The sequence below is a fragment of the Dama dama genome, chromosome 5 (assembly GCF_033118175.1).
Source record: "Dama dama isolate Ldn47 chromosome 5, ASM3311817v1, whole genome shotgun sequence".
NCBI classification, from domain to species: domain Eukaryota; kingdom Metazoa; phylum Chordata; class Mammalia; order Artiodactyla; family Cervidae; genus Dama; species Dama dama.
The window spans coordinates 4,648,803-4,673,544 of record NC_083685.1 but is presented as its reverse complement, the minus strand read 5'-3'; the positions used below and the strand labels follow the sequence as shown (position 1 = coordinate 4,673,544).

Here is a 24,742-nt window from a genome sequence, read left to right as displayed (position 1 = left end):
CTGGAAAAATAAACTTTATTTCATTTTTTAATTAGCCAACTTTATACCTGCAACTCTGTAATAATGCTTCAGTATTTTTTTACATCTTTGTATCTTATTACTTAAACCAGGAGTTGAGTACTGATTTTTTGGTGGGGGGATGGGGCATAAGTTTTCTGACAAAACTGTTTAAGAACACTCTATGCTATCCTTTGTTTCTGTTTGACTTTTGCAGAATTATAAAGGAGATAGTTTTTTAAAACATTTTAGAGGGTGTTACCTATTTCCTCTGGCTTCCCTGGTGGCTCAGAGGTTCAAGTGTCTGCCTGCAATGCAGGAGACCTGGGTTGGGAAGATCCCCTGGAGAAGGAACTGGCAACCCACTCCAGTATTCTTGCCTGGAGAATCCCATAGATGGAGAAGCCTGGTGGGCTACAGTCCACGGGTCGCAAAGAGTCGGACACGACTAAGTGACTTCACTTTCACCTATTTCCTCAGGACTTCTCCTAATCCTCTGAGAATCAAACCATTATTTTCTGAGGTTCCTAGCGTGCCCTCACCGTGAAGCCTCTCCTCTGGAGTCACCTGCTCTCACGCTGCCAGAGTATCACTGGACAGCAGCTCTGCCTGAGACCCTCTGACATCACTCTCATCAACTTCACGACACCCTGCGAGATTCACAATTATTCTCTGGGACGTATTGCGCTGTCAGATGTTTGTAACATCCACCAGTCAGGGGAATTTGGCGGCTGGAGACACTGACAGGGTCAGAGTGAGGGGACGGGGGAAGAGCTTTTGCTTTTTCTACTATGCTGACTGTGGCGTCCCCTGCCACCCGCTAACAGCAGGGACTTGGCTGACAAACGTGAAGACTGAGGGTCTGCTGCAGAGCCGGAATCCTCACTCTGCTCTTCTTGGCCAGCCAGGGAAAGCTATCCACTCGTGCGCGTTCACACTGTGCCTTGCTCCCAACTGCCTCCCCCAAGGAGCCGCAGACAAAGGCCGCTTGGTCAGGTGACATTTTAATAGGCTAGAAATAGAAAACCTGTCCTGGGAGACTATCAAGAGCCACGTGTGCGCCCGAGCCGGAAGCAGAGGCGCAGCACTTAGGGTCTGTGGGGAAACAGGCTGAGCGCGACGTCAACGGTGGCTGAAGAATCCTTGAGGGTGGTTATATTTAAACGGCTTCATCCTGCTGGGACCCCTAGAGAAACAGAAGAAGCGAGGCCAGTTAACACCATAACCTTTGGGTTGATATAATGAATGTATCCACACAAGGGACTACGATGAAGCTGTTAAGGGGGAAAAAAAAAAGACTGGTGTAAGGAAAGCAGACTGCAGAACAGCATGAAAGGTGTGACAGCAGTTCTGAAAAATCATCTTAGTGTGCCTCCGAAGGCAGGGGCACAAGCCTGGAAGTGCCCACTGACGACGGGCACTCTAGGGGGCAGGGGGCTTGGGTACCCTCACTGTTTACGGTGTTTTTACACAACTGTTTCTGGTTTTATGTTTAACAATAAACATGTTTTATGTCTATGATTAAAAAAAGAAAGTTAAATCCTCCTTTGTAGGGAGATTCCCAAGCAGGTAGGAGTTTATGTGGGAAAAGAATCTGCGCTAAGTGCCTGCCAAGGGCCTTGTGCTCTATACGCACTACTTCTGAGATGCTATTTCTATCATTTCAAAGATTTTAAATGAAGATGTAGGCTTAGGGATGTGAACTACCTGATATTAGAAAGTCAGAAAGTCTCACAGACCAAATTTAAAATCAGGTCTGATGCTAAAGCCTGCTGGCACAAGAGGCTGACACTCACAGCCAAAGCCTGGACCCTGTGACATCTAGGTTCTTCGGCTCAAGTCTTGGGCCCCTGAGCAAAACTTCATGCAGGGTTCTTTTCCACACGACTCCATGGTGAACAATGTCCAGCTAAAGGGCCTCTTTCATTCTTCTGCCTGTGACTGACATTCAGTGGTAACCAGAAGGTGACACCTTGGATCTTGGTCTGAGGGAGGGAGGGTGAGAGGTAGTGTGGATGTTTGCCAGCGGGAGATTGTATATCATTCTTTTTTTTTTGCCACACTGCACAGAATGGCCTTAAAGGAGGGCTTACTCTGCCTGCACCATGCTTGACCCTTCACAGGCTCCCGTGGTTTAATCTCATCCTCCCAACACCACCTGAGTGGACACAGTTTTACTGATGAGAAATCAGCTCAAGATGCACTAGGCACAGATGCTAATCACAGAGGCAGCAGCTGCAATTTGAACTGAGGCCTTTCTGGCCCCAAAGTCTTTTCTTAAAATGATGTCATGAACCTTCCCAACACCAGAAGGGTACAGAGTCGAATCAGGTAAATCGAGGCGTACAGCTGATGGAGACCCCACAGCCTGAAGGCAGCCAGCCCCGGGCAGAGCCAGACCTCGAGTCTCCTGCGGCCCAGGCCAGCCCTTTGCAGCCCAGACCTTTGACCTGATCCCGGTGGTCAGGGGGACTCCACACCAAGAACCTCACATCCCACATCTCTTCAGTCATGGAATTAACTGGATCCGGGAAGCCAAAGGAGCACCTTCCCAGAACACACTGACAGACAAGCGCAGCCTGGAGAACAAAGCACTTGAGGAAACGGGTCTGGGAACCATCAGACAAGCAAAGGATAAACACTGGTCGTGTGAGGAACTCCCACCTTGGAAATGTGCTGCAGCAGGCTGGGAGCGGGGAAGAGCTGAGGTCTCACACAGACAGAGCGGGGAGAGCAAGTCCCGGAACACGACGCCATCTAGCCGCCAGCCCCACCATGCAGCCACGGTGGGGCTGCAGCTGGTTATTGTCAGCCAGCACGGGGAGCCAGGCCAGGCGGAAGGGCCAGATGGAGGCGGGAGGACATGGGACGGCCTCCGGGGCGGAGGCGGGCTGTGTGAGAAGGTGAGCGCAGGCGAGGCACCTTCCAGGCCGACAGAGAACACAGTCATGTCCCCATTAGATACAGACTGCAGCCCTTTGTGACACCATTCCTCCCCAGCCCCCTGCCCCAAAGGGAAGGGTGGGCTCCGGGGTTCTGAAACTGACTCGAAGACAAGACCACAAGTTAAGGGATGAAAGGGAAGGGAAGGACCTGACACCAAAGCGGAAGGAAAAGCAGCCAGAAGTGTGGGGCCTGCAGACACACTAAATACCAAGCTGCCAGGGCCTGCTGGCATTTTCTGAGGCTCCGTCCGTGCCATGATCCATTCTGGAAGGTCTATGTGAACTACCTCTGCTTCATCATGACTTAGAAGGTAACACTTCCATTTCAGCTTTTGGGAAAGGCTCAGAGCTGAGTTGAAATGACTCTTTCAGTCACCCAGCTGGTGAGCAGGACAGTGGAGGTCTGCACTGTGTGTGTGTTATTTCACAGCTGGCTCCTCTGTGACGCCCAACTGCCTACAGCTGTGATCCTCCTGGGCGTGGGAGCACTGTGGAGACTACAGCAGACTCTGGGGGCTGGTGGAGGCATGTGTAGTCTGTATGCAGGGCTATAGCCTGCATCTAATGAGGACATCCCTGTGTTCTCTGCAGTTTACAAAGTTCATTTGAATCATAAAAAACAAGCCTACTGGCTCCCACAGAAAGCAGAGAAAGGGAAGGTTAGTCAAGTCCTCTTGCTCACTCAGCATGAGGCCCACCTCTGGGGTGTATGCATGATGAACTAACTGGACGGGGCTGGCAGGACAGGGGCCACAGGGCAAGTTTTAGGAAGGAGGACGTGAGCTCTCTCCGAGAAACCTGGCAGCAGGGTGTTAATTCCCACAGGGAAGGAGACCAGAGCGCCTGAGGACGTGTGCCCCCTGTGCCGGGCTCACCCTGCCCCACGTCCCTGTGAGAGGCAGCGCTGGAGGTCCCCGGGCCCTGTCCCTCACCTGAAAAGCCGCAGACACATCTTCTCCTGGGGAAACTCCTTGGGCCCCTCCACGCTGTCGTCATGGCTCTCTGTCTCCAGGTAGACGTCCAGCAGCACGCACAGGCGCTGCAGCTGGTTGGTCAGAAGCTGGTGGCCGGGCCGCGGGCCGCACAGCTCCTTGTAGCACACGTTGACCTCGCTCTCCATGGCCTACGGGCGGGGAAGCCAGAAACTCAGCACCACCTGCAGGCCAGCTGGGTCTCACGGTTTCACAAGAACCAAGCCCGGGCCTCTGCAGATCAAGCCAGGCTGGCTTGTCCTGAGGTGCCCGCTCCTCAAGACAATGGCGTCCTCCTGATCCTGACCCAGAACATTTCCTGCCTTGCATGTCCACGGCCAAAAAGAGCAAGATGCACAGAGGAAGAATCTCAAGATCAGGTCCAAATGGGAAAGTGTTAGGGTTCAAAGTGTGCTCCTTGGCTATGGAGTCAAATCCATGGGCCTAACAGTAATTGACACGGGCAACGACGTCACACCTTGTCTCGTTCCCGTGCATCTGACATTTCCACAGAAGCCTGAAACCACCTTTCAAGGCTGGTCTTTGTATTAGCCCCGTTTTATAAGCAGGGTGAACCTGTGGACCCAGGCTAGTAAGGAGCTGACAGAGGTCTGAGCCCTTCACTACACCTTGCAGCCTCCAGCATATTCTACAATCCCAGCAGCATCTGCCCGGGAACTGCACCAGTGCACAAGCCCCCAGCTACCACTGGTCCTGCCCCACCCCCACCCCGTCCCACTCCCACCCCCCAACCCCCGGCCCAAGGAGGCTCTCCCTGCTCCTCCCGTCACCCGCCAAGGACCTTACCCGAATATTGTCATCGTTGTTGTTGGTTTTCTCCCCTTTCCAGTTCAGACAGAGTTGGAAAATGGGTGGGATGGAGGAGTAGCCGGGGTTCAGCACTACAGCAGCCTGGAGCTTAGCTGGGAAAGATGGGGAGAGAAGCAAAACTCAGTTCTCAGAGTTGGCTTGCCAGCCACGACCACCTTCCCACTGGAACCCTGAGGCCAGCGCCGTGTCTCACATTAGTCCCGGTGTTCAGAGCACATTCTGCTACCAACTTTTACCTTCTGCCTAGAAACTCCAAAGCGGCTGCAAAAGGTGAGGTCCTGTGACTGGGCCTCAGGACGCAGAGGTGTGGGGACTCCTGAGTCTGGTTTGCCCAGTTCTATTTACTCCTTCGACAGAAGTTTGTTTTAACTGGCATTTATCTGCCAGCAGGTTAAGGACTTTCCCAGTGAAGGCACTTTATCTGTTTTTCAACATTATTGTGTACTAGCCATCACATTATGGTCAAATATATTTTCTATATTCTGTTCTTTACTTTTATCTATTTTGTTACGTGAAGCTTTTTGATAGCCAGCATTTACTGAGTATCTACTGTTTTCCAAGCATAGTGCTGAGCCCTTTTTACCCACATTTTATTTCATTTTAATAACAATTCTTAGGTGGGTACCATTATTATCATCCCATTTTACAGTTAAAGAAACTGAGCCTCTGAAACTACCTAAAGATCATTAAACAGCCACAAAACAGCAGTGCTGAGTTTAACCAGAACTACCTGACGCCAAAGCTGTGTGTTCATAATCATTAAATGAAGTATTTGTATTTTTTAACGTACTTATTTTTTCTCTGGTGACAGGCTTCCCCTTTTTCAATACGGTAACATCCTCTCCATCTATGAGCTAAGTGTTTAGCCACTCTTCTTTCATTATTTATGAGGGTGGGGAATGAACTCTCTTACCCACTAGTAATTCAAATAAATTAACAGACAACAAGAGAGGGAAGGTTAAGATAACTCTACCCTGATAGTCACAACAGTTACTAAAAAGTGACACTTTACTGTTGTTCTGTCATAACAGTTTTGAACGTATTTTTGGGTTTATCTCTTGTCCACCAATTTTTTCGTTTTTTATCCATACTATGAAATTATTGTCTACTCTTAAGTTTTCAAATTCTATTACAACACATTTAATAAAAATTTAAATGATCACATTCATCCTTTGTATGAATACAGAATATCTTATTTTTCCAAGCTCTTCCCCTTAACCAGGAAGCAAAAGTGATGTCTTCAATGATTTTTGCACCCATGGGGCTTTGGAAATTTCTTGGATGCATCATCTGTGCCCTTGCAAAACAGTACTTTGTGTTATTTAGGGGTGAGGTTTAAGTATTTTTTAAAAGGAGAAAAGACAGAAAGTAAATGCAAAATTTCCAACAGCAGTCACCCCTCATGAGGGTGAGAATGAAGTGGGACCAAGGAGCCTCCACTGTATCTGAAGTTATCTAATTTCCTCAGAGTACTTCTAAAAACGTGAAGAGAAAAGGGAAGAAATAGGGGTAGAGAAATGTGAACATCAAAGAGTGTAACTTTTCATCTCTCACACCATCTCGGAACTGCAGACAACTCCCTCCACCCTGCAGCCTCGGCACCGAGCCTCTGGGTGGGATCCGGCAGGCTGAGCCAGACCCGCAGAGGCTGGGGCTGGACGACAGCACCTCAGGCACCACTGGGGTGGGTCCAGCTGGAAGCCCTGGCCGATCAGATGCCAGGACAGAGGTGAGGAGTCAGAGCTCTCAATGCCTCCCCAAGTGAGCGCAGGGACGGCAGAGGAGGAGAGTCCTGCACTTCACAGCCTGAGAGTGACAACCCCACCTTGAAGAGAGGACGAGTGGGTCTCTGGTTCTAAAGGGTGAGGAAGCAAAGAGGCTAAGAGCTCAGGCTCAGAGGTCCGACTGGGTGTGTGAGCATCTCCTACAAAGCGGGAACGTCACCAGCCCCGGGACCGTGGTGACCATTAGCAGGGGATGGGACTGGGGCAGAACAAGTCCTGGCTGAACGCTGCCTCAGCTGAACACTGCCTCTCACAGCCGAGACTGTCTGCTAAGTCCCGAGGCAGGAGTCCAGGATCTTTGGCTTCCTTGGGCCAGCTCCCAGGAAGGTTGCTTCTCAGCGGCTTCCCTCTCCTAGAGCCACTGTCATCAGCAGAGCAGTTACCTGTGCCCCTCTCCACGAGTGCCATGTAGTAGAGATTGGTGTCCCCAGCCAGTCCCGCCTCCACGATGTCTTTGGTGAAATGCAGCTCCTGGAAGTTACCAAGGGCGGGGGGTGAACTGTTGGCGCTTCTTGTCAGGCTGCCCCGCCCTTCAGGAGGAACAGCAGGAGCTGAAAGGAGACACGGGCCTGCAGTCCCCAGGACAGCCGGTCACCCCTCCCACACCTACCGTGTAATCCTCATGGGCAATCGTCACCCACTTCACCAGGCGAGAGACAACCTTTGCAGGGAAGAGGTAGTGGCAGTCGCTGGTAACCGGCACAATGCCGTGTTCTAAAAGAGAGCAGGACAGGTGGCGTCACAGGTAGAAATCAGCTGCCACAGCTGGGTAACCGGCATCCTCTGAAGGCTCAGATGGCCCTGCCAGCTGTCCAGGTACACTCGGTACTCAGCTCAACGCGTGCCAGGAACGGAGGCACGTCAGCCTGACCTTCGCTCAGAGCCTGTGCTTGCGGCGGGACCCAGCCCCAGCATGCACAGCGCTTCATCCTTAATGCAAACGAAAACCCCCCTGCGGCCAGAACCAATGAGATGCCTCCGTGGCAGTGACTGCTAATTAGATCAAATAGCCAAGAGGGCTGTTCTCACAGCTGACCTTGGAGGAGGAAGGACTAAAGTCTTCTGCGCCGGTTCCTCTAAGGCAGAAGAGCAGGAGGGCCGCTCCAGGGCGAATCCCTGCTGGTGTTTCAATAAGCAAATATGCCAACACAGTACATGCTATCCAGGATGACAATCATCCAACCTTGGGACAAAACAAACTCCACAATGCTGATGGGGAGCTTGGAGAAACCAGAGTCCACGCGGGGCCTCCAGAAGGGTGCTGTGAACTCAAAGCCTTTCCTGACAGTGGCTCTTTTATTTATTTTTGATGTGGACCACTTTTAAGGTCCTTATTGAATTTGTTATAATACGGCTTCTGTTTTGTTTTGGATTTTTAGCTCTCCAACCAGAGAATAGAACCTGCGCCCTCTGCGTTGGAAGGCGAAGTCTTAACCACTGGACCACCAGGGAAGCCTCGACAGTGGCTTTTTTTAGATTGAAAAGATCTTAACCCTCCCTCACTCGTGCCTTGTACCTGACAGGCTGTGACAAGTATTTACAGAATGAATAAATGAGAAGCCCCCACATGTCCACCATCTTGGTCAAGGGCTCATCAGAATCACTTGCGAGTTTATGGTGAACCCCGGGCTCAGCCCTGGCCTGGAGGATTTCAGCTCAGGTGTCAGGGGAGGGAGGAGGCATAGGTCACCAAACAGCTGTATTCAAGAAAGCTGAGCACAAGCTCCGCAAAAGCAGGGCTTTCTCTTGTGCTCGTGGCTCCTTCCCTAGCACTATGCTGGCTACCCCGAATGAATGAGGGTCCTGTTAAAATGCATATCAAAGTCTGCCATGCACTGACCTAGCAGGAGTGCTCCCGATCAATCTGATAAGCTGGGCCCCCAAAAGGCTTTGGGCAGTCCGAGACAGCCTTGTAGCCCCGTGGGGAGCTCACACCTCTGCTTGGCGGCCTAGAGCTCTCCCCAATGGCCCAGCTAACACCTCTCTTCAGCAAGAGCCAGGGAGCCAGCCGACGTTGTCATCAGGATTCAAGATATCTGAGCGCAGGGCTCCATGGTCTTTGTCCCTGGGCTGAGCAGCTCAGGCCACAACCCTGACTGACACCGCTTACCCAGGGAGGCAAACTGCTTGTGGAGGGCGAGGCGGGACTGCACCCTGGTCTTCAGCAGTTTCATGGTGGTCTCCATGTGACTGGCGCTCAGCGAGTGGTCTGCGATCACAGTGTGCTGTGGGTGACAGAGCGCAGCCATGCACGAGGGCTCCCTGCGCCCTCCTCCTGCCACCCCTCTCCCCCAGGACCTGCCTGCCCGTGGCAGCCAGGACCACCCATGTCCTGGCCAACATGTCTTCTGGGGATAGCAGGGTCTCCCCGCTGTGGGGGCCAGAGACCAAGTCCCAGCAGGAATGATACAAGCTGCTGGGATCTTGAGAGGCTGTGGGCAAGGCAGGCTTCTGCTGAGGGGCCAGCTGCCCTGGGGTTCATTTCTGGCACCTTCATATATAAGACCACGGGGTAGCAGCATCGGGAGCCATGTGACATGCAGGGCAAGGATCCAAGTTACTCTGACCTAGGTGGGTAACAGACTCAGGCAGAAAGCAAAAGATACCTAAACACCTGCAGGCCTTGGACAGTTTAGAGTGAAGGGGACAGGTCACAGCCCAGAGGGCTGGCATTCTGCTAGTTTAAAGTCCCAGAGGCCATCAGAAGCCTTTCTGGAGTCTGCAGAGAAGGAGAGGAACAGGGCTCCTCAACCAAGGGGACTCAATCAGTGGACGTACCTGGGGCTGCTCTTTGGGGAAGTGGAGGCCACCCAGCTTCTGCACCCACAAGTAGGGGTGACCGAGGTCAAGTACGTAGTCCCTCAAAGTCAGGATGCTGCAGGAAAGAACACAGAAAGGAATGATTTTACAAGTCACTGCTGCAGTGGTCCCAGGGTATATGCCTCCTCCCACCCTTTCATCTCCCCTAAACAGAACGGTCCTACAGGCTCAGCGCACTCATGGCCAGGCTGCCAACAAGGTCTCTCAAGTTCATCAGTTCTCTGCTGTGAATTTTCTCTCCCATAGCCAATTTTCTTTTTTTCCCTGGCAGCCTTCAACTCGTTAGCAAGTCTCAATAAAAAGGCAGTGTACTTATCTTTTCATCAGTCCAGCAATATATAAAGTATTTTCTAAATTTTAATCCTCAGAGAACTAAAATGTTAAACACATCTCTTACAACATTCCCAGAGTTTTGACCCTTCCACCCTTCCCCATCCTTCTCCAGGGCCTCATAAGCAAGAAAGGACAAGTGTCCCCTTCTCTGGATGGAGCACTCCCTCTCACCCCACCATTTCTCCCCAGCCCCCAACCGCCCGAAGGCCTCTGGTCTAAGAGTTCTCCTGTTTTGGGAGTGGACAGATTGGGAGAGGACGAAATGCTGCTGACTCACCCAACTTTATCGAACTGATACTGATTGGCTGGATTTGGAGTTTTCTTTCCATGATCCCCAGGGTACAAGCAGCTCAGGACTGAGTCAGGAGACAGCAAGTCACTGGAGGAGGGAAAAGACCGCAATGAGAACACCGGCCAAGCCCTTGGCTCGATGCAGAAGTGGCCACCTGGGGGTGGTAATGCCCTCTCCCACTGATGAGCAACACCACCATTTACTGAATGCTTCCTGTGATCCAGACCCTGTATATGCCTGAGGTCATCAGATCCTCACAACCCTATGAAGTAGGGAGGTTTAGCATCTCCATTCTACAGAGGAGAAACTCGAGGCTTTGAAAGATACGGCAAGTCCAAGCTAACACTGTTAGTAAGCGCTGGAGCCAGGATTTACACTGTTCCATCAAAGACAACAGTACTCTTAATCATCACTTTTTTTTTGGTGCAGATCCAATCTCTGGTCAAGGAGCTAAGATCCCACGTGCCTGTGGCCCCTGCCTTGAAAGCATGGAGTCTTAACCACTGGACCACCAAGGCAGTCCTTTAACCACCAATTTCTGAAGACACCTATCCCTTCAAGAAGTATACGATGACCAGAGCCTTTCCTCAAGGGAGCAAAACCCTGTGACACCAGAAATAGGAACACTCAGCATTGTCACAGGAACAGAACAGGTTTCTTCTGGCCCAGAGATCCAGTGTGCAGCCTTGATGCTCTGCCCAGCCACACTTCACCTCATCATGCTGCCACAGAAAGAGCTCCCCTTGAATATTGCCAGGAAAGATACATCACAGACTGGAGACACGGTGATGCCAATGCCACCTACTCACACCGGTTAAACATGCAATTGAAAGTGACAATCAGAGGAGACAGCACAGGCGGAGAATACAGTAATTTGATCACAAAAGGTCCACAGGGCCCAACCTCTCCCTTCATCCGTGGGCGCTCCCCTCATCTTCCAGGGACAGCATTAGGAGCGACTCAGGCAGACGGCCGGCCCTGCTGCCCTGAGCCCGGCAGGCCTCCAGGAACTCGGCCCGGGAAAGTGGCAATTTGTGGCTCTGAACTGCTCTCTGTCCTGCCAGGGTCTCCCTGCATCACCCCCACCCCCAAGGGTCTCTGTCTCCTTTGTTGATGCAGAGAACTGGCTATAAAATGAGTAACTGTCACTCTTTTTAGCCAATATTTAGTACTGATACTAATATACTGAATCAACCAAAATAAAACAGTTAAACTGCACAAGATTAGGACTTGAAATTGACAAAACCTGACGGCATGATCAAATTTTGACAAATTTCCACCCACAACATGTGACTCAGGACAACCGAACTCGGTAAAAACGACGACGTCAAAGAGCAGGCGACCGCACGTGCAGAGGCTGGTGGGGAGAGGGCTTCAGGGTTCAGCGGAGCCAGCCTGCAGCCCCGGGGCTTAGCAGGTGGGCATCTGAGAAGGGAGCAGGCAGACGCTCACCCCAAGGAGCACCACCGCGGCCCTCTGGGTGGTCTGTAGAAGCCAGCCCCAGGCGCCCCCTGCTGGGGTGAGGTGGGAACAGGGATGACAGCACCCACAGTGCCCAGGATGGCCCAGCATCACTCTCAAGCACAGGGACAAGGATAAACCAGGAGCAGGCATGGACGCTAAGTGCAGGGTGGCGGGCAGCCCCCCTCAGAGCCCTGCCCAACCAGGCCCCAGACCTGCGCCTCCGTCTATCCACACCTGACAGGAGGACTCAGTGGGGGCAGCGCTGGGAGGCGGGCTGGCCGGGCGAGCCTCCTCTACCCCCAGGCCCTTGTGGTCCTCTTCCCTTCCTCCCAAGACAGGCGGCCACGGTCAGGGCCTTTCTAGGGATGCTCCCCCTGTGGCTGCCTCTATGTGCCTCTGCTCACCCTTCTCAAACCCACCCACCAGTCTTCTTCCCACTGCTGCTGCCAGGTAAGGACAACCTGGGATCAAGCTGAGCTACAGAGTAAAATCCCAGGCCCTTGGGACAGAAAAAGACGAGAGAAAGAGAGGCCTAAATCTGTCAGCCTGGTCAAGTCTGCCAAGTCTCACGTTCACACTCTTTCCACTGGTGTAAAAGCTGGAGCCCACCCACTGAGTTCACAGCAGGCTGCAGCCGTTTCTGGCACGGGCTGTGTAGTGAGAAGACTGCGCGGATTCAGTCAGCGAGTGCTTTCCAGATACCCCTAGTGCGCCAGGACTTCTGGGCTGTGCGGACCCGACAGCAGAAGCCAGTGTGGCCGTGAACCCCCTCCGAGTCAGCTGAGAGAGGATCCGGGCACAGCCCAGCAGGCAGGCGCCCATCACGCCCCCACCCACGCCCCAGCCCTGCAGCTATACCCCGCACTGATGGGGGTGATCAGCTCCGTAGCGGTGGTCACTTTGGCTTTCACCGTCATGATGTTGAGGTTCATGAGGTAGTAGAAAGTCAGGTGCAGCACACTGTCATCTGGACGAAGGAGGAAAAGAGACATCCTTTATGAGTTGACATTAGAAGGGAGTCAACAGAATCAGAAAATCAACGACGTTTAAGATCTTTCACACAGAACAACAGCAATTTAATATTGAGTTTAAAAGTCTCTACAAACTCTTTACTACTTTTTCCCTCAAAGAGGTGAAGCTTCATTTTCCTCCCTTGAGAGTGGACTGGACTTAGAGACTCTGCTTCCAACTAAAACAACACGGAAAAGAAGCGATCAAGTGATCACCAGATCAGCAAGTGGTCTGGGTTAACATCACTAGTACCAAGATGCAGTGATACCATGGATCCCTGGTAATACAAGACAGTGAACACCCAATCTGTGGTGTGCTTTCTCCAAAACCCACAACCTCAGTCTAATTAGGAGAAAACATCAGACAAGCCCAAACTGAGAGTCTTTCTACATGATACGTAAACCTCATCTTCAAAAGTGTCAAGGCTGCAAAAAACAAGCAAAGACTTGAGGAGACTAAGGGGCACAATGATTAAATGCACATGAGATCCTGGATTGAAACTGGGAACAGGAAAAGGGCATTAGGGGAAAAACCAGGGGCATCTGAGTAACTTCTCTAGTTAATGGTATTGTACCAATGAAACAAACTTAGATTTTGAAAACTGCACTCTGGTTAATCATGTACAGATATGAGAGTTGGACCATCAAGAAGGCTGAGCACTGAAGAACTGATGCTTTCAAACTGGGGTGCTGGAGAAGACTCTTGAGAGTCCCTTGGACAGCAAGGAGATCAAACCAGTCAATCCTAAAGGAAATCAACCCTGAACATTCATTGGAAGGACTGATGCTAAAGCTGAAGCTCCAATACTCTGGCCACCTGATTTGGAGAGCCAACTCATTGGAAAAGACCCTGATGCTGGGAAAGACTGAGGGCAGGAGAAGAGGACGGCAGAGGATGAGGCGATTAGATAGTATTACCCACTCAACGAACATAAATTTGAGCAAACTCCGGGAGACAATGAAGCACAGTGGAGCCCAGTGTGTGGCAGTCCTTGGGGCCGCAAACAGTCAGACACAGCTTAGCAGCTGAACAACAATAACTGTAGTTAAGTAAGATGTTGATACTGGGGTGAAGAGCAGGTGAGAAATCTCTGAATCATCATCAAAACTTCTGAGTCTAAAATTAGCTCAAAAAAATTTTAATAAAAAGGCAAAGAGAGGACCAGTGTGTAGAGTGTTTCTATTTATGTAAAAAAAAAAAGGCAAAGGATACACAAAGGTATACACCATGTAGACGCTCCTAAATGCATAGACTGTTTCCTGAAAATACACAGAAAACCACCACAATGGCTGCCCTTGGGACTCAGACCTAGGCCCAGGGCCTGGGGGGCTGGGGTGAGGAGGAAGCTTGTGTCTGACCATTAACTCATCACACTGGGGTGCTTTATCACGTGCTCCAGGATCCACATGAAGCCAGTGTCAAAACCCACATTCTCTGAAGAATACAAAGTTCTACTTGGATGTATTAAATTAAGCAAGTTGATTACGTTAGTCAAAAGCTGCATACTCTTGGCAACTTGCTCTGTGTATCTGACCTGTCAAATTCAGAAAGACGGTACCTTCATCAGTGTCCCTGATGTGTCTAATGGTTTTGCTATATTTTTAGGGTTATGATCCAGGAAGGGAAAATAAAGTCAAACTCCATGAAGAACAATAAAGGAAAACAGAAATATGAAACCAGAATATTTTTGTAGGCAAGGGGGCATCGGCTTGCCAGACCTCCACGTGGCTGCAGCTGGCTGCACTCCTAGGTGTTAGGAGATGCCCCAGACTAAGGGGAGCCAGACCTTTGCACTTCAGGTCCAGCAGAACAGACAGCGGGTGCCTCTTCAGCATTTCCTTGCGCTTGTCATCTAGCTGAACTCCCAGTGTGGGTCGCCGGCGTTTCTGGACAAAGGAGGGAGTTGAGCAGGTTAAGCACAGGTCACAGGAATCCCCCCTTCCCTCTCCCTGACACCCAGGGCTTCAGCACTGGGACCTGTGCTTCAGCGCTCAGGCTGCCAGGATCCCAGCCGCCCTCTCTTTCACATCTCTCTCTTCCGCTTCCAGGGAGGACAGCACCTGGCAGCTAGCGGGCCCCATTCTCTCACCGTGGTCTGCTCCTCCTCGGCGTCCGAGTCGCTCTCATCGTCTGCGGTGACAGAGAGAAGGCAGCTGGGGGGTGGGGGGACTCCCCCAGTTCTCCCCAGAGCACCTCGGTCAGGGTGTGTTAAAGGGCTCAGGCTTTTGTCAATGATTTTCCTTACGATAAGTAATAAATCTGCTGTTTCTCACTCAGGACAGTATAGCGATGCAAGGAGAAGGGTAACGACCTATAATCCCACCACTCCTGAGTTCTTTCAGTGCTCTTTAATGCATTCCTAGGGACAAGGCCCCCGCTGGTGGTGGCAGCAGTAACAGTAACATGAACAGCGGCCGCTCACCCATCTGAGGACTCAGTGCCATGTGCTGAGGGCGATGCGGGGGGCTCTGCACGCCCGACCTCCTTTAGTCCACATCACAATCCTAGATACACGAGCCATCACTATCCTGCTTTGACAGGTGAGTGAACTGAGGCTCCAAATGTTGAAGAGTTTCCCCAGCACTGTGAGCTGGTGAGAGGCAGGGCTTCTCCCCGTTTACCCTGAGCACTGAGACACTGAAGCCCAGCTCCCTGCCACTCAGAACCAGTATGGCTCATTTCCACAGGACCAGGGATGGCCCTGGGTGGGGACCTGGCGCCCCCGGAATCAGCAGAGGAGGACGTGGGGGAGGACCCTGAGCACCACTTACCCTGGGAGTCCTCGGGAGGCTTGAAGAGAGCCTTGGCCTCATCCACGCTGCCTTCGATCGCCACAGACAACGTCTTATCTGGGAGCAAGAAAGAGCCGCCTGTGACAACTGCTGAGGGAAGGAGCTCAGCCACACAAGCAGGCCCGCCCTGGGGCTGCACTGCCTGCACCTGTCACAGCTCCTTACTGACCGGGGCTGGGAGGCAAAAAGCGCTTTCTCCAGATGCAGAGGAGCAAGGCAGGAAACCTAAGTCTTCTTTCCATCACCTACTGAAAACAAGGACTCAAAGTGCAGATTCCTGGCCAAGCATCACCTGAGACTAGGTGTGAATTCTCTTTTCAGGTTTACACCAAGGCACAGAAATCCAAACCAGTGGCCCAGAGCCACGTGGCACAATTCTGCCAACTATCACAAAAGCTCTTATCTGGACCCTGTAAGTATTCACATCCTAGGAACAACGGCTCTCCCCTCAGTTCTTATTCTCTCTTCTGTGCTCCACAAAACACCCAGCACCTGCCTGGCACTGTCACATTTAACTGGAAGCAGAAGGACAGTGGGGAGGAAGATGGAACTTGCGGCCTACTCTCAGGCCTGCGCCTCTAGCCAACCAACTCCCAAACTCACAACCTGGAATGTTATGTCACTGCTCTGAGCCTCAGTTTTGGCATCTGTGAAATGGGGATTTGACAGATGGGAGCTGCCCAGCTGGCTGATGAGGACTGAATGAGCTTTAATTTTAAAATTACTTAAAAAAACTCACTTTGAATCCTCACAACAACCTACAGGAGGAATATTATTCTCTAGCTATTTACAGATGACAAAATTAGGGCTCAGGGATGTTAGATACAATAGCCAGGTAGACAAACTAGGATTCAAGACCAAGTCTATTTAACCTGAGGCTGGCCCCGCTACCACAGAGCTAAGCAGCCTGATCCCTGCGCCAGGCCTGACACCTCACCGAGCGAGGCCTGGATCCGCCTTTGTGGAACTGTGTGCGTGTGGTACTGGGAGGTCAGAGAGCCCATAGCCCTTCCTGCTCCATTCAAAGGGGTGTACAGAGATGCACGTAGTCATGGGGGCCTAAAAGAGTTTGCCCAAGAGTGTAAAGGATGCCATAGTCGCAGGTGGCTGACCACTGCTTATCACTGACGACCCTGCATGAACCGTAACAGCTCATCCCAAAGAAACTGGCTGCCCCCACCAAACACAGGCAAATGCCAGACTGTTCTTTTGACTGGTTTACTCCTGGAATTCCATGGTAAAATGGGAATGAAAACAGGCTGGATTTCAAACACAAAAGAAAAGAAAATTACTCACCCTGTCTAGGGGGCTGGGAAGATTTCCTATGAGCTGATGATGAGAACAGGAGGGAGAACAAAGGGGAGGGAGAGGATAAAAGGACCGGGAAGACACAAGAAGAGAGACAGTAATGTGTGGATGCCGTGGCTGGGAGGACAGGCATGCACCGATGCAGTGTGTGTCTGAGGCGGTGGGGTGGGGCAGGGGAGAAAAGTTTAGGTGCCGGGGAAAAGCTGCAGGAGGGTAAGAGGTAGGATCGCCAGAAATGTCCCCAAATCCTACTGGAGTCACGGGCTGCCTTCAAGCTTAATGAGGACACCTCCTCTCCCCTGGTAATTCACTGTGACGACATGCGGCCTGTCCCAGAGCATGGCGGTGAAAGCCTGGGAGAGCTGGCTGGGACCTGTGTTCACCGAGCTTCTCCCTCAAGCGAGCGGAAGGCACCGGTCCACCTGCCAAGCGTGCCTTGATGGGGAAGTGCTTGGGAGCCTGGAGAGGCTGCCTGGGCACTGAACCCAACAGCCAACCAGCCAGGCTCATCAGAGATTCAAAGCCATCCATCATGGAGTGCCCATCAGGTTAGTCCAGCCTCAGGCCAGCTGGTCAAAGCAGCCATGCTGGGCAGTGCAGAGGGGAGGCAGCATCTGTCACCTGAGGGCTTCTGAGCAGGGCCCGGGAGCTTTCCTCGGCAGGCGGTGCTTCCAGATGCCTCCCTGGCCTCGGCCGCTGCTCCCACAGCCCCACTTCCCTGCCCGCCCCATACTCACCACAGGCCTGCCCGTACGCAGTGGCTTGGACAAAGAGCACATAGAGGGGAGGCGGCAGGTGTCTGGCTGTCTCGTACTGCTTGTGAGCCTGGTCAAAGGGCATGAACAGGTACTCCTGCACCGGGAGGGAAGCCTGCAAGCAACGGAAGAAGGGATTTTGTTTCTCTCTGGTAGGCAGTTCACACAGGAACCTTATGAAGGTGACAGCAACAACAAACAATAAGAAAATGAACTTTAAAAAAGATACCAAAGGAGCTCAGCTCAGTGCTCAGTGATGACTGAGAGGGGTGTAATGGGGGGATGGTGGAAGGAAGACTCATGAGGGAGGGGATATAAGTATACATATAGCTGACTCACGTTGTACAGCAGGAACTGACACAATATTATAAAACATTTATATTCCAATTTTTTTAAAAAGGGAAAGAAAAAAAAAAAGATACCAATTCCCCTAGCTTCGGGGAAACATCAAGTACCTAAATGTCAAGTGAGTAAACTTCTACACAAACACCTGAGAAATGAAAGATCTAAATGAATGGCGATATATGCCACGTGTACACAGTGGCAGTCACTGTCTCCCCAGACTGTGAGGGGAATAAAGTAAAACGAAAATTGGAAATGTTCTTGAAAACATTTCTGAAAATGTTCTGGAAAATTGGTAATGTTCTTCTCAATCTGAGTGTTGATTACACAGATGCATTCACAAATGTACACAAAGTGAAAATTCATTGACCTTCATATACATTTACAAGCTATATGCTTTTATGTAAATTTTTTTTTTTTTAAGTAATATGAGTACTTCTTTTTTAAAAGGTTGTATTCAAGTTTATATGGCAAAAGTTCCCAGTTCCCAGCCACCAAAAGTAACCATTAATGGTTTGGTGTGAAAACATACTTTTCTAAGCACACAGATGACTTAACACACATAGGCATCCATTTGATACTCTGTAAATGAAGGTGAGTGTACACATGAGGTTATACTACATGTTCTACAATTTGCATTTTTTTGTTTCATAATTTAACAGATCTTTCTGTCTAGTTACTCTGTCAGTAATAGGCTGTTCTACACTTCCATCACAACTGTTAAGACTGAACCATACAAGAATTTATTTACCCTGTACCCTACTTAGGAGCATTTGGAGTGCTTCCAGTTAACAGGAAAAACTTAAGTACAACCAAAACTTTAAGTTTCTGACTTCTGTCCTATATGAGTATCAGTTAATTCTATACCTAGAATTGGAGAGAGGAAACACAGATCTTGCCAAACCCTACAAAAGTGAATTTTTAATTTCTCTAGGGTCCTTTACAAAGTTCCTCCATATTAGCCATATACCCTGCTTTATAAAACTATAAAGATTTAGATCAAATCTTTATACATACAGAAAGACGTTGCATTTTACAGGTAAAAAGTGGGGACTTTCCCTCCTGAGGTACCTGATGGCTTTCAAAACTAGTGAAGTTCTTTACAGAGTAAAAGCTCTACTAAGCAGTTGGCCCCTGAGGTGCAGTCAGGGGATCTAGCATCCACAAGCTTAGGTCCTCGTAGACTGCAGGCTGGTGGAGGTCATGCGAGGGTAAACTCCACTTACAGTCTGTGAGTGTTTTACCCAGAAGAGGCGCTGGGAGAAAACACCCAGGTAAATGTGAATATGCATTCCTGAGCCCATCCTGCCCGCATTTCCTCCACAAAGGACACAACCTTACCATTCCAGCTGTGGGCCTGCAGACGGGACCATCCTTGCACTCTGCTCTAGGCTCACAGACCGGACAAAACAAACCCGCAGAGCGATGTGGCTGCTGGTGGCCTGATGCCATTGGGTGGTGAAGATCAAGTAAGAGCCAAGGAGGTGGCAGGCTGTGGGGAGACTCTCACCTGCATGATGCTGTTGAGACGAGGCTGGAGGCTGCTCAGGTACTCCTTCTTCACCTCAATCTCCTTGAGGATCTTCTCCTTGTTGGACAGGCACTCTCGGTACTTCTCCGCCAGCCTGTTGAGGGAGGACAGAGCACTGTCCTGGGATGCTCCCCAGGGACACTCCAACACACCTGTTCACCGCCAGACTCTACCCAATGACAGCAGTCATGATGAACTGCTAATGATTACCTAGCATTTACTATGTGCCAGGCACTTTGGAGAACTCTTTATAATCATCATGGCATTTAATCCTTTATAAAAACGCTGGAAGATGGGGACTTTTCTTATCCCGGAAGGAGGAAACCGAGGCTCAGGGAGGTGGGTAACTTGCCCAAGGTCGTCCGGCTAAGAGCATGCGCACGCAGAGCTGGGCTCTGAATCCAGGCCTGTCTGCTCCAGACGCTGTGCTCATAACCACTAGGGAATACCCGTGTCACCTCCTGCTCCGTTTTCTGCCTCAGAGGCTAGACCCGGAACTTCCACAGACATACGGACCCAGCAGCTACAGGACCCAAACGAAGCCCACACACTGGCCTGAGGGGGATGGATTCCAGGTCAGAACCACAGGAATGGAACTCTTGTGGCTTGGCCAAGGGCAGGCTGCGTACTGGACAGGGGTGTGATGGGCCAGCCCCATGTGCTAAAAAGCTGAAACCAATTCCCTAAGATCCAGACTCTGTACTTAATTAATTCCTAATGTAGACCAAAGGCACAAAATACACTCAACAACAGAAAAATGCAAGGGATTAAAAACACCACCTTTTCTGACAGAAAACGAAGCAAATGTGCCACCCAAAAGCCCCAGAACTCCTGTATACACGGAAAGAGGAAAAAGTCACCATGATGGAAGGGATACAACTATAAAACATCTAGGATGAAAAACATATATACATACCATATTCTAAGAAAAATCTAGATTAAATTACATAGTATAGACATTCTATTTACACTTAATAAAAAAAAGCTCTTTATTAGTACAAAAAGTTTTATATGTAAAGGGGTGCCTCAATGCATTATTTACAATAGCAAAAAAATGCAAACAACTTAAAAGTCCAATCCACTACAGAAACAATTATGTGACAATTTACAACGGAATGCTGTACAGCCTTCTGAAACAATGTTTGCAAAGCTTTGAAATACCATACGAATATGCTTATGGGTGGGGGAAAAGGAAAAAAAATTAAATTTATAGTACAAAAGGTATTTAAGTCTTAGGCATTAAAATTTTGAAGGAAAGGTTACCCAACTTTCTTGTAACAGCCTTAATTTGGTCTCAGAGGCCATTCTGCAGGTCCCACTGTGCTTTGCTACTGACCCTGGGACAGGACAAAGCACTGGCCCTGGTGAATACAGGCTGCTGTCTGTACAGGTGAACAGGTCTGGAAGGAGGAAACGCTACCTTTTCCGCTGCTCCAGCTCCCAGTCCAGGCGTGCAAGGGTTTGCTGGTGAGGGTCTCCCATGGTGACTTCCGCCTTGCTGATATCTGGAGGAGCCTCCTTATAAAACTCCTCTAAGCTGACCAGATCGATTTCTTCGTGCTTTGACCTGTAGTCAAAAACTCAATGTCAAGTCGCTCTTCTCAGAAACACACTGGCTCAAGCGGGCCCTGTTTCCCCCAGGTATGTGCACTCTGGCCTGGTCTACAGCCCCTGAGGAGCCTGGAATGCAGGCTTCTCAACAAATGCTCATTATTAGGTATTTCAGTGTGAAGAGAGGTAGTTGGTGACACGCCACAGGATCCTTACCCACGGTGCCCAAGCTTTATACCCGTGATTTAACTAAAGACCTAGAAATCAGGCTTATGAAACGTACAGACCTCTCCAAGCTCTGCAAGAGAGCTAACAGATTAAAAAATCAAATAAAAACATCATAGTTGGGCTTCCCTGGTGGCTCAGGGGTAAAGAATCCACCTGCCAACGTAGGAGACATGAGTGCAATCCCTTGGGTGCAAATCCCTGTGGGATTTGGAAAGATCCCACAGGCCATGGGGCAACTAAGCCCATGCTCTCTAGAGCCAGCGAGCTAGAATTACCGAGTCTGGGCACCCTAGAACCCATGCTCAGCAACAACAGAAGCCACCACAATGAGAAGCCCGCCTACTGCAACTACAGAGTAGCCTCCACTTGCTGCAACTAGAGAAAAGCCTGTGCAGCAACAAAGACCCAGCACAACCATAATTAAATAAATAAAAAGAAAATTACTTATCAAACAATGTGTTCATGGTTATAAGAAAAATGAACTTAAAAAAAAAAAAATCCATCATGGTCTAGGCCTAGAATGTCAGGTTCAAACCAAGAAATGCAATTTAGCAAGAATAAACATAAGAGTCTACATTTAAGTTTAAAATATTAACTATCTAAGCTTAACATGAGGAAGATTCAACATGGCAGGACTGATGTGAAAAGATCTAGAGGATTTAATGTGAAAAGATCTAGAGGATTTAACTATTACATGTATAGTGGCACACGTGTATAAAAGAAACCCAATCCTTTTTGCTACATGAACACAGTAGCACTCAGGTTGTATAGCAGTAATAACCGGAGCTGCCACGTATTACATACCCATTTTATACCATCCTTCAGTTCAGTTCAGTCTCTCAGTTGTGTCCTACTCTTTGCCACCCCATGGACTGAAGCACGCCAGGCTTCCTTCTCCATCACCAACTACCGGAGCTTGCTCATACTCATGCCCATTGAGTCGGTGGTGCCATCCAACTGTCTCATCCTCTGTCGTCCCCTTCTCCTTCTGCCTTCAATCTTTCCCAGCATCAGTATCTTTTCCAAGGAGTCAGTTCTTCACATCAGGTGGCCAAAGTCTTGAAATTTCAGCTTCAGCATCGTTCCAATGAATATTCAGGACTGATTTCCTTTAGGATGTACTGGTTTGATCTCCTTGCAGTCCAAGGGACTCTCAAGACTTTTCTCCAACACTACAGTTCAAAGGCATCAATTCTTCAGTGCTCAGCTTTCTTTATAGTCCAACTCTCACATCCATGCACGACTACTGGAAATACCGTCCTTATCTCATTTAATTCTTACAATAACTGAGATACGGATTGTTACTTCTATTTTTCAAATGCAATGGAGGCTACCGTCAGTAAGCAGTTTGCCCAAGGCCACACAGCTAAGGAGCAGCAGAGCTGGGAGCTGAACCCAGGCTGCCCAGGGTCCCTGGTCCTTCCACTTGGCCACTGCTTTGCCACAGGATTGCATTCTGCTGTATTTTGCATTTGTTGGCTTTCATCTGAACAACGGTAACAGGTGGAGCATCATACCTTTGGTGTTTTTATACCTTTCTTATTTTTAAATAGTAATATTTTTAAAACTTCCTCTGAATCTTAAACTAAGAGTTTATTTCCTCTATGTACCCTTCTTCCAGGTTCCCTCAATGATAATATCTTATATAATCATGATAGTCAAAACCAGGAAACTGACAACTTTACACTATTAACTCAGTTACCTGATATGGATTTCACTTCTGTATTTCAGCATAATTATGTGATGAATTTGTGGAGCAGATAAAGATACCTTTCAAAAATCAGCACACACCAGACCCAATGTCTAACGTGAGATAGCTGGATGACATCACTGACTCCATGGAAATCAGTTTGAGCAAACTCAGATAGTGAAGGACAGGGAAACTTGGTGTGCTGCAGTCCAAAGGTTTGCAGAGTCAGACACAACTTAGCGACTGAACAACAACAACGTCTAACGTGGTCTCCCTCATCCCAAGTTTATTACAAATAAAACCTGACTCCTTTCAGTTTACACAAATAGGTCTGACCATGCAAGAACATGCTCCCCTCTCTTATTCTGTCTATTCCTTCCTCTTTCTGATCTTTCACCTTGGACTTGCCAAGAGGCATCACAGTTTAAGAAGGACACTGACAAACTGTAGTTTGTTCACCTAAAGGCAGCTAGGCAATAAGGGGTTCAGGTTCCAAAGAATGAAATCCATTTGCAAAAATGAATTGCTGGAACTTCAGAGGGAAGAGCTGGGCCAAAAGGTTAAAAAGATGTAACTGGAAGTGAGCTGCTCACATACAGGCGCTCAGGAATCAAACTGATAATGCGAAGGCTCTTCCTGCTGGGAAGAGACAATTGCTTTTCACCAGGGTCAGAGCTGAAAACTCAAAAGGGTCAGACAGGCTTCTGAGGTTCTTTGTGCAGCCTGGAACTGCTTCTTCCGATTTTCCCATTCAAAAGTGATTTATTCATCCTTTCCCCAGATCCTGCAGTCTCCAAGCACATCTGACTCCTTTTTAAAGAAACTGGCTCACACTGAGCTATGGAGGAAAAGGCAGTTACCAGCAGATCACCATGCCAAAGCCCTGTGCTTCAAAACTCACTTAAACTCCAGACACTTGGTGATCTCCTTCTGCAGGTGCATCACCTCATACAACAGGTTCTGGAGCTGCAGGTGATAGGCGTCCACTTTCTGCTTGGCCTGCAAGGAGGACGAGGTCAGAGGTGAGTGGGACAAGGCGGGGTGGGGCAGCGCAAAGCACAGCAAGCCGCAAACTCAGAAAAAGGGCAAGGGGGCTAGGGAGGGGGTGAGAGGGAGGACGGAGGAGGGTTAGATCTCTCAGTGCCTACCTCATGGGTCTGATCTCTTCCTTTCTTCAACCTGATGTGGGCTAATCGGTTAAGCTTCTTCAGAGTCATAAAATGCACACAGCTCTGGATCCTCCGATCTTCTATCTCAACCGCCTGCTGGCCAAGAAAACTGATAAAGACCTTGACAAATGAAGCTGGCTCAGCTTCCTTCAGCCCCTCACTGCTGACCCATCCTCATCTAGGGTTAAAAACAGACACTGGAAGGAGCTGAGAACCATGAGCAGTGTCAGGGGGAGATGGAAGAATGACTGTGTAAGGGCAATGCTTACAGTTCCCAGGCAAAAAAAAAAAAAAAAAACAATTTCTGCTTGGACCAAAGTAACAGGAATCAAAGATGGAGCAAATGGAGCCAATGCACAAACCAAAGCTGTGCATTAGATGCTTGAATCAAAGCTGTCTCTACATAACACACACAGAGATCCAAATAGTGCCACTTCACGCCATATAACTTGACCTCTATAAAGGCTACAGAATTAATTTGAACAAAAACAGTAGAATTATACCTGTAAAACTTGACTACAGTCAAACAGATACACTGTAATCATCTTAACAATATTGGCCAGGATAAGCATAAACAAGTGAGATTCCTGAAAAAATATGGATTGTTTTGAACTTACCCATAGAGTTTTCAGTCACACTGTTTTGTTTCTCTGCCCTGAAACCTTTTTTTTTTTTTTCAATATGAACAATTTAATTTTTGGTCTCTATGTCTTAGTTGTACATATCCAGTCTTCTATCTGCAAGGGTGACTGATGGTACTATTCACTTTCTCCACACCTAGCAAAATGCCCAGCACTTCATAAATATTGTTTCAATGGATTATCAAATTACAGTTATGGAAAAAAAAAAGATTAATCCTGTACTTTCATGACTGTCATTGGTGACTGTGTGGTGATGTTACAATAAACTAATAGGCAGATCTCTAGAG

At 49.2% G+C, this 24,742-nt stretch overlaps 1 protein-coding gene across 6 annotated transcripts in view; it reads right to left on the bottom strand.

Moving 5' to 3' along the window:
* Nucleotides 1-24,742, bottom strand: part of THOC5 (THO complex subunit 5) — a 29,763-nt gene continuing 5,021 nt past the window's right edge. For 2 of the 6 annotated variants that reach the window (XM_061141581.1, XM_061141580.1), the window contains 18 exons: nt 23,794-23,910; nt 23,547-23,644; nt 20,597-20,743; nt 19,156-19,270; nt 17,286-17,418; nt 16,537-16,569; nt 15,220-15,297; nt 14,538-14,578; nt 14,235-14,334; nt 12,296-12,404; nt 9,959-10,060; nt 9,307-9,403; nt 8,639-8,753; nt 7,139-7,242; nt 6,912-6,999; nt 4,721-4,836; nt 3,875-4,065; nt 1-1,183 (listed from right to left, as the gene is read on the bottom strand). In XM_061141581.1, coding sequence (XP_060997564.1) covers nt 1,120-1,183; nt 3,875-4,065; nt 4,721-4,836; nt 6,912-6,999; nt 7,139-7,242; nt 8,639-8,753; nt 9,307-9,403; nt 9,959-10,060; nt 12,296-12,404; nt 14,235-14,334; nt 14,538-14,578; nt 15,220-15,297; nt 16,537-16,569; nt 17,286-17,418; nt 19,156-19,270; nt 20,597-20,743; nt 23,547-23,644; nt 23,794-23,910 — 1,848 coding nt within the window. In that variant the 3' untranslated portion in view covers nt 1-1,119. Of the gene's footprint in view, nt 1,184-1,824; nt 1,983-3,874; nt 4,066-4,720; nt 4,837-6,911; nt 7,000-7,138; nt 7,243-8,638; nt 8,754-9,306; nt 9,404-9,958; nt 10,061-12,295; nt 12,405-14,234; nt 14,335-14,537; nt 14,579-15,219; nt 15,298-16,536; nt 16,570-17,285; nt 17,419-19,155; nt 19,271-20,596; nt 20,744-23,546; nt 23,645-23,793; nt 23,911-24,742 lie in introns of those variants that run through there. The other 4 variants (XM_061141582.1, XM_061141583.1, XM_061141585.1 and 1 more) reach the window with 4 other exon arrangements.